Genomic DNA, 19,601 nt, shown 5'->3' on the forward strand with positions numbered 1-19,601 from the left:
AACGCCCGATAATGAAGCATAACATCCTTCGGGGTGTGTGAGGTCAACAAGAGACAAGACATGTGCTTGCCTCTGACCAGTGGGTTCTAGACCTAGGACCATTTCCTTTTATCTCCTTTTGGTGAGTGGGTGACCGTTGGCACCCCTACCTCCGGAACAGTAACTCCCCGTTTTGGTCCGACAAAATCACTGAATCTCCCATGTCTAGAAAATGAATCTGACCTTATGTGATGTAATCTAGTGCTCATGTAAAGTGCTCTAAAGCACTTGGGCCAAATCTGTGATATAAAACTTAAGAAAATAGAAAGTGGTATTGGAGCACTAGTCTTATTAGATCTAGATCAAACCTTTGACACCACCCACCAGGCCATCCTTGTATTTGACTGATTGAGAGTGGGTTCCACAGTACTGCCTGGAGCCGGGAGCCACGAACTGCCTATGTTTATGCTTTTAAAAACTGCTTGATACTTGTGCTTTTTAAAACTTTATGCTCACCTGCTCTTCGCGCATTTAACTTGATTCCTGACACCCCTGCACAGCGGATTTAGCGCTGGTGCGGGCGAGGTGTTTGTATTTACAGTTGCCGCCATTGCCGCCCTTTCCGGGACACGCCCACCGGCGCTGGCCACGCCCCTTTTCCAACCCTTCCCTTACCTGTACATAGGATGTGCCCCTACCGGAAGCGCAGCGGACGAGCACAGCGGGCGCGCCGATTGCGCGCCGAAGGCGCGCCTAAGGCAAGCCCGTCTGCGCCCGTCCGCGGCCGGCCGGGGCCTGGGGCCTGCCACTCTGCCCAACTCACATCCTATGCCCCCAGGGACCTGACTGCTCTACACTCACCCTGGCCACTGGAATCCGCCAGCCACCATAACCTACAACAGCTTGGTATCTACCAAGCCCGCACCTCTTTCCCCGAGATCAGGACCCTCCCATCCTCCCTCACTCCTGAGTACACAATCACCCCCCCCCCCCTTTCTAAACCCTTGTCCGCTCAAGCACCTGCTAATTTGGAACTAACAATCATGTATCTTAACACCCGGTCGCTCGTCAGACATCAATCTGACATCCACCACCTCCTGGATTCAGACCGACCTGACATTCTTCTTCTAACGGAGACTTGGCTGAATGTCGACTCCCCCCCTGACATCTTGGCAGCCATTCCACCGGGCTATTACATCCTCCAAGCCAACCGGCCGGCTGGCAAACCAGGAGGCGGCGTAGCCGCTATTATCAAATCTCCTCTTAGGTTCAGCTCCCTTTCTCTACTCACCATCCCCCAGGTTGACTGCCTGGCAATCAGATTTGACTCCTCGGTGTCCCCTTTCATCTGTGTCTTGGCATACCGCCCCCCTCAACCCATGCCCGACTTTTCCTCCCTCTTTGGTGATCTACTCTCTCAGCTCACTATCAACAATTCTAAAATCCTGGTCCTAGGGGACTTTAACTACTGGCCATCAGATGCAAATGAAAGCCCTCATTCCTTGGCTTTTACTGACCTGCTAAGCGGGCTTAATGGCTCTCAACATATTCACACAGCCACCCACTCTAAAGGCCACATCCTAGACCAGGTGTGGACCTATAATTTGGAAATCAATTTGCTCACGATATTACCTTGCCACTGGTCTGACCACTTTCTAATCTCTTTTTGTCTTCTGATCCCTCCACCCCCCCCACAGCCGAGGCCCTAGCCTTCTGGCTCGCAACTGGAACAAAGCAGACCTCGATCGCTTCCTCACCTCTTTAACTTCCTCAACTCCGTCCTGCCTAGGCTCCATGGACTCTCAACAAGCCGCATTAACTGAATGGTTAGAATCTGCCAGTGACAAGGTCGCTCCCCTCAAATTAGTCAGAGCCAAGCGTCCCTATGACGCACATCGGTGGTTCTCAGATAGCCTCAAATCCTTAAAACTGGGACTTCGCCAAGCCGAGCGTCATTGACGCAGAAACTACGACCCTTTAGAGAAACTTCGTTTTCTAAAACTATCTGGAGAATATAAACAGGCTATCTCAGCAGCTAAAACCACCTACTTCTCCTCAAAAATTCTCAACTCTGTGCAAAAATCCAAAGAAATTTTTGCCATTGTGGAGGAGCTCTCACATCCGGATAGGGTGACTATTAAACCCCTTTCGTCCCAGGCCCTCTGCGACTCTCTCAACTGTTTTTTTATAGAAAAAATCAATAAAATCAAAAACAGTATATCTTCCGGACCGCCGGCGACGGCCCTCTCTGAGGTCACTTCCTCCTTTAACCCCCACTCCCTCACTCAGCTCCCCCCATACTAGAGGAAGACTTTCTCTCCCTACTTAATAAAGTCTCATCTGGTTCCCCCACAGACTGTTGCCCACCTACAATTCTCCGGGCCGCCTTCTCGGCTTGCCCCTCCCCTCCGCTGACCCTCCTGAACAACTCTTTACTGCTCGGTCAGGTTCCCAGCCACTTTAAGAACGCTGAGGTGGTTCCTATATTTAAAAAAACCAACGCTGATCCCGGGGTTCTGGGCAATTTCCGCCCCATCTCCCTGCTCCCCTACTTGAGTAAAGTACTTGAGTCTCACGTAACCAGCGTCCTCAGCTCCTTCATCGAAGATTCCAACTTCCTTGATTCCCAGCAAGCCGGGTTTAGACCTGCCCACTCGACTGAGGCGGTCATCCTCTCTTTCATGGAGGAACTCCGTAGAGGCGCTGACTCCAACATCAGCCAAGCCTTGGTCCTTCTGGATCTGTCGGCTGCCTTTGACACGGTCGACCACACCATCTTGGTCGACCGTGTCAAAGAAGCGGGCATCGGTGGGACGGCCCTTAACTGGGTTCGTTCCTTTCTGACGAACCGCCACCAATCCGTCCGACTCTCCCAGTTTTCGGGTAACAGGAGGATGCTTACCTACGGTGTTCCACAGGGTTCGTCCTTGTCACCACTTCTTTTTAATCTGTACCTCACCCCCCTGATCCGCTCCCTCCGGGGAAGGAATGTCTCCGCATTTAACTATGCAGACGACATTCAGCTCGTCTTCAACCTTGACTCCTCTGACGAAGCGGCCCAAAATTTCCAATCCACCCTCTGCCATATCAGCAACTGGATGGGCGCCCACCATCTCAAACTTAATCCCGACAAGACGGAGCTTGTTCTTGTCGGAGGCCCATCCAACCCTTGGAACTCCTCCTTCTGGCCCCTCTCACTTGGCCCTTCTCCCCACCCTGCTGACAAAGTGAAAAGCCTGGGGGTTTACATCTCCCACGATCTCTCTATGAAACATCAGGTCAATGCCACTGTGTCCTCTTGCTTTTTCCAGCTTAGGAAGATCCGAAAAATAGCCCACTTCCTGACCACCGAAGCCCTCACTCTGGCATTGCTGGCCCTAGTCATCTCTCGGATCGACTACGCTAACGCTTTTTATGTAGGCATCCCTCAATATCAGATCAAACGACTGCAGATGATACAGAACCAGGCAGCTCGCCTAATCTATCAACCCAAACATCATCACGTCCACCCTCTGTTCAAAGCCCTTCATTGGCTCCCTGTATCAGAGCGCTGCAAGTTCAAACTTGGCTGTCTTACTCATAAATCTTTGGCCGGCATCGGCCCTTCCTTCATCTCTTCCCTCCTACATCGCTACGTCTCCTCCAGGCACCTCCGATCCTCTGACCAAGCACTCCTCCAGGTACCCAGATACAGGCGTAAAAAAGGATTAGTTACTTACCTGTAATCCTAGTTCTCTTCCAGGGGTATCCTCATCAAAGTCATAAGCATTAGAATATTCCCGCCCATGCGCGGGACCCCGGAAACAATATATTATATGTGCCCCACATATATATAGACATATATATATACATATATATATATATAAAAATAAGCAATTGCAGCCAAATAAAATAGTAGAGCTGGAATATGCTGTGAAGAATTTCCACCATACATGTGTATTTGCATTAAAAACATGAGAAACAACACCAATGCTTGTTTAGAAACTGTTTTAATGCTTAGAAAACAGTAGAAATTCTTATAACACACTGTAAGCACATACAGCTCCCAGGCTGCATTGCAAATACCCAGTATAAAAAGACTGAAAAGCTAACTTGTAGCTGTATGTACTAAAACTGACGCCGTGCCTTTAAGGCACCTCTGGCCCTAGCTTCCCATCATGCCTCAGGGGTTACAGTTAGGTCAGTTGTTCTTTTCGGAGACTGAAAACCAAACCATGATAATAACAGGTTAAAAAATATCCTATTTAATAAACAAAGTCCTTTGCCCGGGGAGGCGGGAGGGTTGCTTATGACTTTGATGAGGATACCCCTGGAAGAGAACTAGGATTACAGGTAAGTAACTAATCCTTCTCTTCCAGGGGATCCTCATCAATAGTCATAAGCATTAGAATAGAGTAGCGAGCCTCACCTCATCCCTGCGGGCAAAGGAATCAACAGATAACATTCATATTCGTAGGCCCAAAAAGTAGGCCTTATTCTACCCAAATAGGTTTCTCAAGGAGGCTTGCCCTACTTGAGACTCCGCTCTGGAATCAGACTCTAGGCAATAATGCCTTGTAAAGGTATGGACTGATTTCCATGTTGCAGCCTTGCATATTTCTGACATAGGAATGTCATGTAAAAACGCTATTGTGGCTGCTTTCCCTCTAGTGGAATGAGCTTTGGGTGATTGTAACAAAGGTTTGCCAGCCAGCTGGTATGCCAGCCTGATACAGGAGACAATCCATCTGGAGATGGATCTTTTGGCTGCTGCAAACCCCGTCCTCATTGAACCATAATTGACAAAGAGTTGGTCTGTCTTTCTGGTGTCCTTCGTCTTTTCTAGGTAAAACTTTAGTACCCGTTTAAGATCCAACGAGTGCAACGACCTCTCAGCTGGGGTCGATGGGTTAGGAAAGAACGAAGGAAGGGTAATCGTTTGATTTATATGAAAATCCGAGACCACCTTTGGAAGGAAAGATGGAGGTGCCCTCATTACCACTCTGTTGTGGTGAAACACAGTGCAAGGTTCCTTGGTGCAGAGTGCTTGTATCTCGCTAACCCTGCGCGCAGAGGTTATTGCCACCAAGAAGGCCGCCTTCCAAGTGAGATGCTGCAAGGAGGCCTTGTGTATAGGCTCAAACGGTGTAGACATCAGCCTGGAGAGAACCAGGTTCAACTCCCAGGGAGGAGAAGGATTTCTCACAGGGGGATAGACCTTCTTTAACCCCTGAAGGAAATCCTTAACCACTGGAACTTGAAAAAACGATGTTTGTGTAGGTGATTTCCTGTACGCTACTATGGCGGATAGACGAACCCTAATAGAAGCGTATTTCAACCCTGATGTAGCCAAGTAAAGGAGGTATGGAAGGACTACCTCTTCTTGTCCTTTGGTGGGATCAAAGCCATGGTCCTTACAACAAATGAAAAATCTTTTCCACTTGAACGCATAAGACGCCCTTGTGGAAGGTCTTTTTGCCTCTTTTAAAATATGCATACATTCCGGAGGCAGATTTAAGTGTCCATATTGCAAGACCTCAGGAGCCATGCAGTCAGGTTCAGCGACGGGAGGTTAGGATGCAGGTTCCTCCTGTTCATTTTGCTCAACAGCTCTGGCCTGCACGGCAGGCGTCTGTGTGGACACAGCGACAGATGTAACAGGTCTGGATACCACCATTGTCGCGGCCAATCCGGAGCAATCAGGATCATGTCCATGCTCGATCTGATGAGCTTGGCCACCACCTTCGGAATCAGTGCCAGAGGAGGAAACGCATAGGCGAACATTCCTGTCCACTCCAACAGGAGAGCGTTCCCTTGCGTCCCTGGCCGGTGGAACCTGGACGCGAAGGCGTGGCATTTGGCGTTTTCGTCGTCCGCAAATAAGTCTATGTCTGGACGACCCCAGCAACGGAAGAGTTCTTCGACTACTTTGTCGTTTAGCACCCAGTCTGGCTGATCTTCAAAGTGCCTGCTGAGCGCGTCTGCTTTTGTGTTTAGCTCGCCTGGGAGGTGCACTGCCACCACCGACAGTCCCCGAGCCAGAAGCCAGTGCCAGATTGTCTGGGCCTCCAGAGACAGAGGGCGAGATCGAGTTCCTCCCTGTTTGTTCAGATAGAACATAGTTGTAGTGTTGTCCGTCTGAACCAGGATTTTGTCCGTTTTTATTGCTGGAAGGAACGCTTTGAGCGCCAGATGAACTGCTCGAAGCTCCAGCATGTTGATGTGGTATGTCTGGAGGTTGGTCGACCAACGACCTTGAATCTAAAGATGACCCATGTGAGCACCCCAGCCTTCTAGAGATGCGTCCATTACCACAGACAGCGAAGGAAGAGGTTGCTGAAAAGGGATTCCCTGCAGGACATTCCGAGGGCGAGTCCACCACTGTATGGAGGTCAATGCTGCTTGAGACAGGTTGATTCGATCCTCCCAATCTCCTGTCGCTTGGTCCCACTGATCTTCCACAGACTCTTGTAGAGGCCGCATCCTCAACCTGGCGTTCAGTATTAGGAAGATGCAGGACGCCATGGAGCCCAGTAGAGATGCTTCTTCTCGCACCTTTGGACGAGGAAACTGAAGTAACTTTTTGCATTTCTGCCCCATGGAAGATAGTCTCTCCTGCGAAGGAAACGCTCTTCCTAAATTTGTGTCCAGAACTGCTCCCAGATAGTGGATATTTTGCGTGAGATGCAGGACCGACTTTTCTGTGTTCACGTGGAGGCCGAGCCTGTGCAGTTGTTGGAGACACAGGTGACAGTCTTTGGTGGCTTGACGAGGGGACGGACTCTTCAAGAGCCAGTCGTCTAGATATGGGTACACAAAGAGACCTCTTTTGTGAAGACACGCCGCTACCACTGCCTTGCATTTGGTGAAGACCCTTGGTGCGGATTTGAGACCGAAGGGAAGCACTTTGTACTGGTAATGCTTGTTCCCTACCAGGAACCTCAAGTACTTTCGATGACCTGGTGTAATAGGAATGTGGAAGTACGCGTCTTGTAAATCCACCGAATACATCCAATCTCCAATTTGTAGATGAGGACATATTTGGTGAAGTGCCAACATGCAAAACTTCTCTTTGACCACCACCTTGTTGAGGATTCGAAGATCCAAAATCGATCTGAACTTGTCCTCTTGGTCTCTTTTGGGGACTAGAAAATATCTTGAATACACTCCTCTCCCCCTTTGGGATGGGGGTACCTCTTCGATTGCGTTTTTCTTTAAGAGGACGTTCACCTCCCTTTTGAGGAGTTTTAGATGGTACGAGCGAGTCTTTTTTGGAGGAATCGGTTGTGGTCTCTTCCGGAAACGTGGCGCATATCCATTGCGCAGTATATTCAGCACCCACCGATCTTTTGTGCTGCTGACCCACTCTGCCAGGTGCTGCGAAGCACTTCCTCCCACTGGAGTGGGTAACGGCGCCAGAGGAAGCCACTGCTCAGGCCTTGCCTCCTCTAGGCGTGGTAGAGGACTGATGATGTCCGCCTCTGCCTCTGCCCGATTTTCCTCCTCTGTATTGCGGCTTTCCTTGTGGCTTGTTTTGAGACCATTGAGGGGTTTGAACCCTCTGTTGGCCTCCCCGGTTCTTGTTGGTCTTGAAGCGTCGTTTGAACGGTTCTTTCTTTTTCTCCAGACCAACCGCCTTCACTGTGTCTGACTCTGTCTTCATACGGGTCATTTCCTGATCGGCATGCTCCCCGAAGAGTGAAGATCCGGAAAAAGGTAGATTGAGGATGCGCTGCTGGGCATCTGGTTTGAGCCCAGTTAAACGCAGCCAAGAGGATCTCCTCGCACATACCCCATGTGAGTAGGCATGTCCTGCTAGAAGGGCGTTATCTGCCGATGAACTAATCATCTGGTTTGCCACCAAACAGCCCTCCGTCACTGTCTCCTCAAAGTCCTTCTGGTCCTCCTTGGGCAATTTCTCCTTGAATCGTTCCATGGAGTCCCATAGGGCTCTATCGTACCTTCCCAGAAGGGCTGATGCACTAGAGACTTTCAGGGATGAAGCTGCTGTGCTGCATACCCTGCGTCCCCAAGAATCTTGCGTCTTGCTGTCTTTGTCCGGCGGGACCGAAGAAGAAGGAGCGACAGTGTGATTCTTTTTAGCTGAGGCTACAATGACTGAGTCCGCCGCAGGCTCTTCCTTAACAAAGATAGGATCTGACTCGGCCGGCCTATATTTCTTCTGGATACGTGCCAGTACCGCCTTGATCGTTGCTGGCGTGAGGAAAACCTCTTTGATTGGATCCATTATCCCTGGAACCAATGGGAGTAAAGGCCGGGTATATGATTTGTGACGAAGGGTCTCAAAAATCACAGTAGTGGACACCTCTGGAACAGCCATCTCTATATTTAGTTTGTGAGCCCCCCTTTGTAAGACGTCCAGATACGTGTTGACGTCGTCAATCGGGGAAGCTCTGGAGCGAGGGCTGTCTCGAGGAGAACGTGATTTTCTCTGATGCTCCCTTCAGGGAGATCTCGATCTCTCCGCCCGTTCCTCCCTTCTCGGTGTTCGAGATCTGGGTTGCTCCCTCCGTGGTGATCGGGAGACCCTGGGGGTATGCGACCTCTCCTTCCTCACTGGTGATCTTCTCGGTCGTTCTTCCCCTCGAGGAGAACTGGGTTGCTCCCTCCGTGGTGATCGGGAGACCCTGGGGGTATGCGACCTTTCCGCTCTCCTCTCCCGAGAGCGTGATCGGTGCCTGGTAGGACTCTGTCTGTCTCCCTCTTCTACCAGCCTCTGAAGAGGTGACCTGTAGTGTGGGCTTACATATCTTCGTAGCCTCTCCGTCGCTCCAGAATCCTTCCACTGACTCAACGGACCATACCATCTTGGCGAGAGTCTTGTCTGTGTGACATACCGTCGCTGGGGCAACGGACTCCTACTCCTAGAAGAGGACCTCGATGAGCCAGAGGTACTTAAGGAGGAATGGTGAGAAGCAGATTGCGTCACTAGAACGGTCGAAGGCACTGAAGGAGATCTTCGTCTCACCGGTGTTGGAGGACGTCTCAAAAGTCTTTCCCTCGACGTCGAACGCCTCTGCGGCGTCGACGGAGTGATAACTTTCGACGTCGAACGCCTCGCCGTTGACCTGTGGTCCCTCGACGTCGACCGGCGATGTTGAGCCGATGACGGAGTCTTCTCCCTCGACGTCGAACGGCGTTGCCCTGCCTTCGACGGAGGTCTCGACGTCGAGCGGCGTTGCCCTGCCGTCGACGGAGGTCTCGACGTCGACCGACGTTGGTCTGCCGGCAACGGAGATGTGGATCGACGTTGTCCTGTCATCGACGATGCCCTCGACGTCGACCGGACACGTGGCGACGGCAGGGGATCAGATATCCTCGACGTCGAGCGCCGACGCGCCGTCGACGATGATCTCTTCCTGGACGGCGAGCGTCTGAGGGGGCTCTTGCTCCTCGACGCCGAGCGCCTCCGTGGAGACGTCGGCGGAGGTGTCACACTCTTAGAAGCCTGTCGACGTTGAGACGACGGCGAGTGTGATCTGTCTCTCGACGCCGATCGTCGCCTGGTTGACGACGGCGGAGTTGACTTATGTCTAGACGCCGATCTTCTCGTCGACGGTGACCTCGTGGCTTCTCTCGACGCCGATCGTCGCCTAGTTGACGACGGCGGAGCTTTCTTCGTCGTCGGTGAACTTCTTTTCGACGACGATTTCTTCATCGACGCCGGTCCCGACGTCGACTGAGTTTTTTCTCTAGAACTGTCCATCAGATATTGTTTTTTCAGCGCCGAGCCCGGCGCTGAGGTTGATGGACGCTCTGACTTGCCTTTGGAGGGAGTTCTGGGTCTCTTTGAACTCTTCCTCTCAGTAGATCTTCCCCTGATGGATCTCTGGGCCAGACCATAGAGCCTGTTCCTTTCTCTGTCTTTAAGAGTCCTCTCAGACAGGTTTCTACAATGTGAACAGTCTTTAGGATCATGATCCTCTGGCAAGCATAAAATACAGACCTCATGAGAGTCTGATTTTGCCTTCTTGTGGCCACAAGAAGGGCATTTATCAAATAGTGTGGGCATCCTGACAGGAAAACCTCACAAAAAATCGACTGCTAAGCAGTTATTTACTTGACACTGTTGTTAAAAGTCAAAGTAAATCAAAAAATTGTTCTTTAGAAGAATTTCTGACTGAAAAAGGCAGAAAAATGTGGAGCTGTGTATCCAGGGTCCTTCCTGAAGGAGCCGGAAAGAACAACTGACCTAACAGTAACCCCTGAGGCATGATAGGAAGCTAGGGGCAGAGGTGCCTTAAAGGCACGGCGTCAGTTTTAGTACATACAGCTACAAGTTAGCTTTTCAGTCTTTTTAGACTGGGTATTTGCAATGCAGCCTGGGAGCTGTATATGCTTACAGTGTGTTATAAGAATTTCTACTGTTTTCTAAGCATTAAAACAGTTTCTAAACAAGCACTGGTGTTGTTTCTCATGTTTTTAATGCAAATACACATGTATGGTGGAAATTCTTCACAGCATATTCCAGCTCTACTATTTTATTTGGCTGCAATTGCTTATTTTTATATATATATATATATATGTATATATATATGTCTATATATATGTGGGGCACATATAATATTTTGTTTCCGGGGTCCCGCGCATGGGCGGGAATATTCTAATGCTTATGACTATTGATGAGGATCCCCTGGAAGAGAACATGGAGGTCTCAGATTTTCTTTTCTGGCCCCCTCATTTTGGAACTCTCTCCCATTAGAACTTAGACTCTCCTGCTCCCACCCTCAATTTAGGTCTCTCCTTAAAACCCACCTCTTCCATAGTGTCTATTCATAGGCTTTTCTCACCCCCCCCACCCCCCCCCCCTGCCTCCCACCGAATATAGTGAACAGCGCCAAGAAACCGTCCGGTGTATGCCGCGCTTTATAAGTAATTTTCACATTACATTACATTACAAACAGTTGGTCACAGTAACTCCATTCAACTCCAAGCCCTGCAGAATTGACTGCAGTATCCAAAAGGTATATATAAGGACGACTTTCACATTTATTGTCAGCATAAAGCCCCTGGAAAACGTTCCTATCTTGCAAGGGTCTACTTATATATGCACACCAATAACACACAGCTAATGTTTGTGCTGTCATAACTTTCCCAGGTAGTAATGAAGCAGCCAAACCATCTACTCTAACTAAATGTCTATCATTCATTCATTGGCAAATGATTTTCAATATCCTTACATTTGATCCCACTAAAACTGAACTTCTTACCAAGGCTGACACTGCAACCTGAATTATCTATTATCTCTATCTAGCATTCAGTGATGTGCTGTCCACATACAGCCACATCTTGGTTATAATATTCAATTTCAATCTTTCTCTGGATCCCCAGGTGTCCAGGGTATCTAGTGTGTGCTTCTAGTAGCAAATAACAATCAAGTGAGTGCTGCCCCACGTTGAATCACATAAATACCTACTACTTGCCAATCCATTCGGATGAATTATGCGTAATCCATCTGCCTGGCAGCTCCTGTGAAACTGTTAACAGGCTATAAGTGAAATACAGAAATCAAGCAGGCCAAAGTCTTACTGGAATTTCAGGAATGACCATATAACCAATATCATTGGCTCTGTGCACTGACTTACACTCCATAATACAGTACTATCCAGTGGGGTCACTAGGGGGGTGCGGGGGTGTTTACCGCACCGTGTGACACCAGCACATGTATGTATAGGCATTTATATAGCGCACTACTTACCCGTAGGGTCCCAAGGCGCTTCGACTGCTGCGAAACCCTTCCTGGCTTCCCTGAGAGATGGTCCCTTAATGGGTATCTCCAGGGTGAGACCAGGCATCCCCGGCGGTCTGGTGGGGCCGTTAGTGAAGATGAGGCAAGCTAATGCCCAGAGTTGCCGAGTGTGATCGCTGATCAGAGTGGGCACCGAGGCGAGAGAATTATCGAGTCCGTTGACCCTGGTCCAGAAACCTGCCGCGCCGGGAATCGAACCCTGGTCCCGGGCCGTCCTCTGCTCTCGGGTCTGCCGCCTCTAACCAGTGAGCGACCGTCGCAGATGCCATGTGAAGCTCTAATTATTGTATTCACCAATGCAGACTGTCACGCATAGTTTACTTTCAATAATTCCTGCTGGCAATCATTATAGTCAAGAACGGTCTGTGTCATTAATAGCAGACTCTGACTGCTCCTTGTGAACCCTGGAGTGACGCCTTGAGTGCCTGTGGCCATGCATGGTCTGATTGGCCAAAGACACAGGCGGGCGGCTATTTTGTTTCTCCTTTCCACGCACGCAAGCGTCAAAGCGGCGCCATTCTTCCAGGTCTCATGTTATGCGTGCCGGGGCCTGTGTCCCTATTTGGAGCCAGTGCTTGCCCAGCCTCCTTCTTCCACGCACTGGTCATCAGGTCACTAGGCATCGGAAGATTCATGCTAGCACGGACTCCTATCCCTGATCCAAGACAGTGTTTCATCACGGAACGTGCTGTGTGGTAAGTACAGTGCTGTTCATATTATAGGAAACAATTGCGTGATTGAGTCAGGTGCTTGCATTTTGTTTGTGGTGGTGTACGCACCAAAATGTAAAACAAGTGTTGCTACTAGAAAAATGAAAAAGTTTCCTGTGCTGATAAAAGGAGCGCAAGTACGAGTTAATTTTTGTGCGAATCAATCTGCTGAACGTGCACCTATTTGGAACCACTAATCTGTTAACAACACTTCTCCCAAAGTAACATGAATTGTGAGGTCTCGCTAATTAGTTTTTTCAAGCCAATTGAACAAATTATGCAAACTTTGTGTAGTTCCTTTTAATATGCCCACAGATGGAGTCTGTACTGAAAAAACACTATTTTATTCTATATGGTGTCAACATTACAGTTTGGGTCAGTGATATTTTCTCCCACTTAGTAGCGTATTTTAGTGTCTACATGCAAATCTGTTTTTAACGGTGGTACTCCTGAGCCTTTAAATGTTCACTTTAACTACAAATATATTTAGTATTGAGGTGCATTCTCAGAGTCTGTGTGACCCTCAAGCCCCCATGAGTAGGTCCCCTGCAAGACTGTGGAGTATTAACAAAATGTGAGTGTGCAAGAAACGTTAATAAAGATCTTGGACTGAGTTCAGCATTGGACCATAACTGAAGCTGTTTACTTTATGAAATATTGTTTTGCCCATAAAGCTTAGATTACTTTCAGATTAGTAAATTGAGTTGGTGTCAATAGTCTGTGCAGCTGGATTGCAAGGAGAAGTTTCCTGTTAACGCCCTTCCATTTCTGGGCCTTTGTCGCAGTTTTAAGATCTCCTTAAAGTTTTTTTATTGCTCATATGGGTGTAATTTCTGATATTTATATATTTCCCTTGTCTTCATTGCTAGATTTTGCTCGTGAGAAAGTGTCACTCATAGTCGTTGAAATGTCACTCATAACTTCCCTGAAATTATGAAAATGTCATACATAGCGTTCTGAAACCTTTGCAGCTATGATCTGGTTATGCTGTGTTGGCTGCTGGCCAAACTTTGCAGGGAAACAACACTTACAACACAACTTTTACAATGCACTACCTTTACAACGAAACTTTTACACTGCAACATCCATTACAACGCATACCATTACAACGCAACCATTACAACGCATGTCACTACAACGCATACCACTACAACGCATGTAATTACAACGCAGTCATTACAACGCATACCATTACAACGCATACCTACACTATCCAACACTTACCCTACTGTTGCACCCCCTGGAGTTAGAATAGTAATTTTTACCCCTACACTATCCAATATTTACCCTACTGTTGCACCCCCTGGAGTTAGAATAGTAATTTTTACCCCTACACTATCCAACACTTACCCTACTGCTGCACCACCTGGAGTTAGAATAGTAATTTTTACCCCTACACTATCCAATACTTACCATTCATGCAATGTAATGGAATGCGTTGTAATGGTATGCGTTGTAAATGTATTATGCGTTGTAGTGGAATGCGTTGTAAAGGTAGTTTCAAAGAATTCGTTGTAATGGCATGCGTTGTAATGGAATGCGTTGTAATGAATGTTGTGGTGTAAAAAATGTGTTGTAAAGGTATGCGTTGTAAAAGTATACGTTGTAACAACATACATCCAACTTTGCAGCCTCGCTTCTGCCATTAAATGGGCCCTCCAGTCCTTTCAGTATTACCTTCTGGGTCGCTCCTTACGGAGGACTCTTGGCCAGATTGGCCAAGCCTGGTAGGGGAGCACTCTAAGGAAAAGACCTTGGGGGCTTGTGGCGGGAGCCCCGGGGGCACCAAGGTGTCCTGCCTCCTGGTCTCTTCCTCTCTTTCCGGTGTAATACTTCGGTACAAGGGGGAGAAGGGACTTTATATTCCGATGGCCCAGAACTGCGGAGGGGAACTCGGATGCAAGGAGGTGAAAGCAGGACAGCAGAGGAGGACAACACGAAGGAGGACGCGGTAGCAGACGCTACGGAGGAGAAAGCGGTGGGAGAACAACCAGCACGACCAGAGGCTGGCGGATCCAGATGGGACACCCTGACCAAGGACGTGGACGAACGGGAGGTCTGCAGGAGCCAGGATGACCACCTGAAAGGCGTGCCGGATGAGGCGGCCTTGGCTCTGTCACAGAGGAGGTCCATGGGGTAAGGCATGAGGGGGTGACACCATGAGTTACCCACACTGGGTGACACCAACCCTAGTGACACCCCTGGTACTATCTAATGTCATGGTCATCAGAAACAAGGGTATTAGTCAGAATGTCCGAGAATATTTTAAGCAGCCAAATTTCAGTGAAATCGACGACGATGCGAGCTTTATTCACACCAGTAATTGGTACTACACATTCGAAGCATCTCCCATGGTGACAGACCTTATCCCTGTTATGGCTAAATTCTATGATTCTCTTCCTCTGACTTTTCCTATTGAAGAAGACCAAGCCAAATTTATATTTGACTGCCCCTTCTATAATGGAACATATAAGCTAAAAACTATGGTAAGTAATGCACCCTTAGTTATTACCAGTGGTTCAGATAAAAGCATCCATCCCTTCACTGATGCCTAATTGACTCATTGTGAGTGGTCTGGCTATGCTCAGACTTGGGGTACCTTGGTTGTTCCCCCACAGGGACATAGGGCCAATGTAGGTGCCCTAATACCGGTCGGAAACGCCGAATTCGGCCGTTTCCGACCGGTATTACGGTTTTCATATGTAGGGCATGCATTCACAGAATCGGTATTTTACCGATTCTGTATTTACCGATTCGGTAAAATTACCGAATCGGTAAATACAGACTCTGTAAAATACTGATTCTGTAAATGCAGATGTAGCTGGCACATGTCAGAGTGCCACAGGGCTTTAAGAATCGGTATTTTACCACCCAATCCAATTGGGTGGTAAAATACCGAATACAGGTGTGCGCACACCTGTGCAATGTGACACACAGACATGCCCCTAGGGCATGTCTGTGTGCCACATGGCACACAAGTCCGGAATTGGGGTGCAAGAGGGTGTCAAAGTGACACCCCCTGCACCCTTGCAAAAATCGGTATTTACCAAATCGGTAAATACCGATTCGGTAATGACCATTGATTCATTTGGGCTGCAATGCCCATAGGAATCAATGGCCTTTACCGATTCGGTATTTACAGAATTGGTAAATACCGAATCTTAACGATTCGGTATTTACCGAATCTGAAATACCTACATTTCCCCCCTTCTAATTTATCACTTCTTAAATACCGAATCGGTATGATTCAGTATTTTAGAAGTGGTAAATTAGAATTACCTACACGGGCCCATAATCAGAATTTTACTGATGAACCCTCGCAGGGTTGAAACTACTCTGCAGTTACTTGTGTTCTTGTTCAATGAGGGAGAGGTCCAAAAGTTTAGGGAACCCTGTCTCATGCATCACGGTTTTGTTGATTTTGCTGATTCTAACCTAGGAAGACTAAAACTCAGAAGTCAATGACCTACGTCTGTGATTACCACAATAGCAAAGAGGTCCTGAATTTCTACATATAACTAGTATATCATCAGAGCCAATATTTCACTGCCTAGTCAAAGTGTTTCCTTCTTCATAGTATGGTACCACCATTTTTAGGTAACCTATTTATCTGTGCTTGTTCATTCACCCATACAAATGTAGCCTCCTACTAGGTCATGTATCAATCTGGAAGCAAATGGGCCTGCTTTCTCATAATGCTGTGTGCGCTGTCATACAGGTGCCAAAGAATGATGCCCATATTTGACATGGTTGAAACTAAAGCAATGTCGCCACCAGGGAAGAAAGGACAAGTGTAAAACAAGGCCACATCTTGCCACAGTACGTAAAAGCAATGACAACAGATGCCCTCAGATACCCATCAGTGTGTTTGCACCAATGAATATGCAGGCAAGAGCTAAGAGGATCAGTCCAAGGCATGACATCTGCTGCTTGATGACCACATGCGCCATGTGGGGTGTTCTCACACTGAACCATCACCACTCTTACCAATACAAGAGACCATGGAAGTTCCAAAACCATGAAGGGGTAATAACAGCCAGTGCAATCTCACTGTTTACTGCATATAGAAACTTATCAACATTTTCAATACACAAAAAAAGAAATGCATATTACTACTACTTGGTGGTTGCTCACAAATCAGCAGTCGAAATTGGCCCACCTTAGATGACCGGAAGCAAAATGCTGTTGATTTCACATCTGCTTTTTCTTTGTCCATTAAGAGAAGGCTTTTGTCATCCATAAGGCTCAAGTACTTTCCTGTTGTTACGTGCCGGAGCCGAAAGGGCTGCCCCCATCTGGTATGGCTTCCACTCCACCTAAGAGGAACATGGAAAAAACATCCTTGAGAAGAGCTTGGCTTTAGAATGCAACTCTGATTAAAATGAGGATCCATTTGAAGGTTGCCACTGAGATCCATGTGGCCTGGGCATCATGGGTCCAGTTCCTGGCCTATTCTATTATAATCCATTACCAGGTGTGCCAGACCAATTGATTCATTGGAAACAATGCATGACTTGAAATTCCAGAATAGAGTAGGTTGTCTGCGTAAGCCAAGGAATGGAAAGATGGTATACTGGTGACATGGCAATATGGATCAGACTACTCACAAACAATACCTTATATATGCAGCACCGGCAATGGAGGTAGTTGCAACCAGGAATGAAGGTCAACTCTGGTTAACCACAGCTTGGTAAACCCAATGTTCACAGAGGACTGGTGTGGAAAAATGCAATGGGGCAAAGTATGCTTTCATAAATCTTGACTAATCTTTGGACATTTCACTAGGAATTAATCAAGGAGACCTTATTAACACTGGTTTATTAGCAGACTTTCCAAATGTGCTCATGTGGGTGCAGCAACAGCAGTCCATATCCAAAGCAGCAGAGAGCAAATCCATTTCCCGTCTAGGACACCAGTTCACCATCTATAACAACATATCTAGCTTCACCAACTGCGTTGACAAGATTTATGAAAGATTTGCATCCGCGCAACTGATGCAAAGCATAAAAAATAGTAGCGTTAAAAAGTGGGACTTTTTTTATTTCTGAAAACAACTCACAACTTACCTGTGTGCTACAGTGCACAGCACACATTCAATGTGTGGGATGCTTCGGAGTTTGTCTGGGCATAGGATTTTGCACTGGAAGGGTGTGCTTCCAGTACAAATCCTATGCTAGACAGACAGAGTGTACCCACCTCTGTGCCTCTGTGTGAGACTGTGCATTGTACAAGGCAGCCATTTTATTGCACCAGTGTCAGGTATAACAGCTTCATGGCTATGTGCAGTCCCCCACCACCACCACCTACCGCACGTAATGCAGCTACTCTACCGTACAAGTAAAAAATCTGAGCCCTTGTTTTTCTGTTGATAACTGTTCTGTCCATCAAATAGAAAATTGTCATTGTATCTACACCGCAAAAATCTAATTTTATACTGTACACTCCAGTTCGACGTTTCATGAAAGCTGAGTGGAGATGCAGGGGCTCTAAGAAGGCGTGAAATACAAAACAAAGCCTCATTAACAAGCAAATGGTCTTTTAAAGACCTGTGAAGTACTCTGGTGTGGCTGTGTGTGTACCTGGGAAGCTGTCTCAGCCCAGGCTGCCACACCACGGGGTGGGGGGCTGGAGTACTTTGAGCCTAATGGGCGTTGTGAGCCTGTCCCCATCCCACAAATGCACAGCGACACAGATCTGGGGTTTGCACCCTTTAAACACATCAATTCTGCTGTCTAGAGCACAAGCTCTCTCCTGCTAACTCCATGGGCTGTCTCATGAACATGCGTACAGGTGCACATTGGAGCTGTGCAACTGCTTCTGAACATATTAGCAATGTCTGGAGCACATTCATAGGCCTGGAAATTATCTGAAACATTCTGATTTAGAGGGTGAGCTGAAGACAGCACAGCTCTGAAAAACCCGGTATCAATGACATACATCTCTGTGTTTCTGCAGCTCAATCGCTAACTTGTTCATTTACAGAGTTAGTCTATGTGCATAAAAACAGCCAGTGTCATTCAAAACAAATGCACACTCTGTTCTGTACCTGTGTGCCTTGTCATGGCTCTGTGAATGATTGCAGCGCCAGCAAAGAAATCCAGGGGCTTATTTATGAGCCCTTGCGTCACTTTTGCGCTGCCGGTCCGTCTCTTTTGCGCTGCCGGTGCGTCTCTTTTGCGCTGCCGGTGTGTCACTTTTGTGACGCATCAGCAGCGTAAAAAATGTTGTCATATTTACAAAGTGACGCATCTAAATAGATGCGTCACTTTGTAAACCCCTGCGCCTGGTATAATGTATGCAGGGTGGGCGTTCTGACGCAAGTATGCCTCGTAGAAGTCATGCAATGAAATCTATGAGATTTCACTGCATCACTTATAGGACTCAAATGCGTCAATATCTCACGCCAGCTTCACAGCAGGCGTAAGACTGACGCAGGCACATTTGAAATGGGACTTGCCCATGTGAAAGGAGGCATTGCTGGAGTTGCGTCACTTTTGTGATACACTCTAGCAATGCGTCATTTTTGTGCCTACAGATACGTCAAAAATTCTGACGTATCTGTAACTCCATGCGACATGATGCGTCATACTGTAAATATGACGCATCCAGCATGTTGCAAGGAGGGCGCAATGAAAAGTGACGCATCGCTGGTTTCACGCAGCGATGCATCACTTTTCATAAATGAGGCCCCCAATGTTTCACCCGCTGCTTTGTGTCTCTATCGACAGGGCCAGACTGGCCCTAGCAGGCATCAGACGTTTCTTCTGGAGGCTGGAAGGGTGGGGGCCGATTTTGCAGCAACTGGGGGGCGTTTTTGGTTAATAGGGGCTATATCGGCCCCCAGTAACAATAGCAGCAGGGGGGGCTGATCCCTCTAAATTGCTAGGGCTGCTTTGGGTTTCTTGTGTGTGGACATAATGGCCGCAAAACTTGGGAGGGGTGATTAAGGTCCATTAGAGGAAGGGTATGGGTCAGCGTGGGATTGTAAGAGTGTTCCGATTTCAAACAACATATCTAGCCACACCAACTAAGTTTTTTAATATTTCTTTTATCGTAATTTCGTTTTGTTTCCACAAAATGGAAAACTGATCATCTGCCTTATCCAGTCTGTTGCAAACTATTTCACATGAATATCATTTCTGCTAAAACTGATTTTACATGAG

The 19,601-nt window shown here is 47.7% G+C and overlaps 1 protein-coding gene across 1 annotated transcript in view; it reads right to left on the bottom strand.

Moving 5' to 3' along the window:
* The window catches only part of RYR2 (ryanodine receptor 2), a 3,481,211-nt gene that overhangs the window by 2,928,567 nt on the left and 533,043 nt on the right, over positions 1-19,601 (bottom strand). Inside the window, exon 12 of the mRNA XM_086925791.1 lies at positions 16,598-16,754. Within this exon, the coding sequence (XP_086781917.1) occupies positions 16,598-16,754 (157 nt within the window). The remainder of the gene's footprint in view (positions 1-16,597; positions 16,755-19,601) is intronic.

The sequence above is a fragment of the Lissotriton vulgaris genome, chromosome 6 (assembly GCF_964263255.1).
Source record: "Lissotriton vulgaris chromosome 6, aLisVul1.2, whole genome shotgun sequence".
NCBI classification, from domain to species: Eukaryota; Metazoa; Chordata; class Amphibia; order Caudata; family Salamandridae; genus Lissotriton; species Lissotriton vulgaris.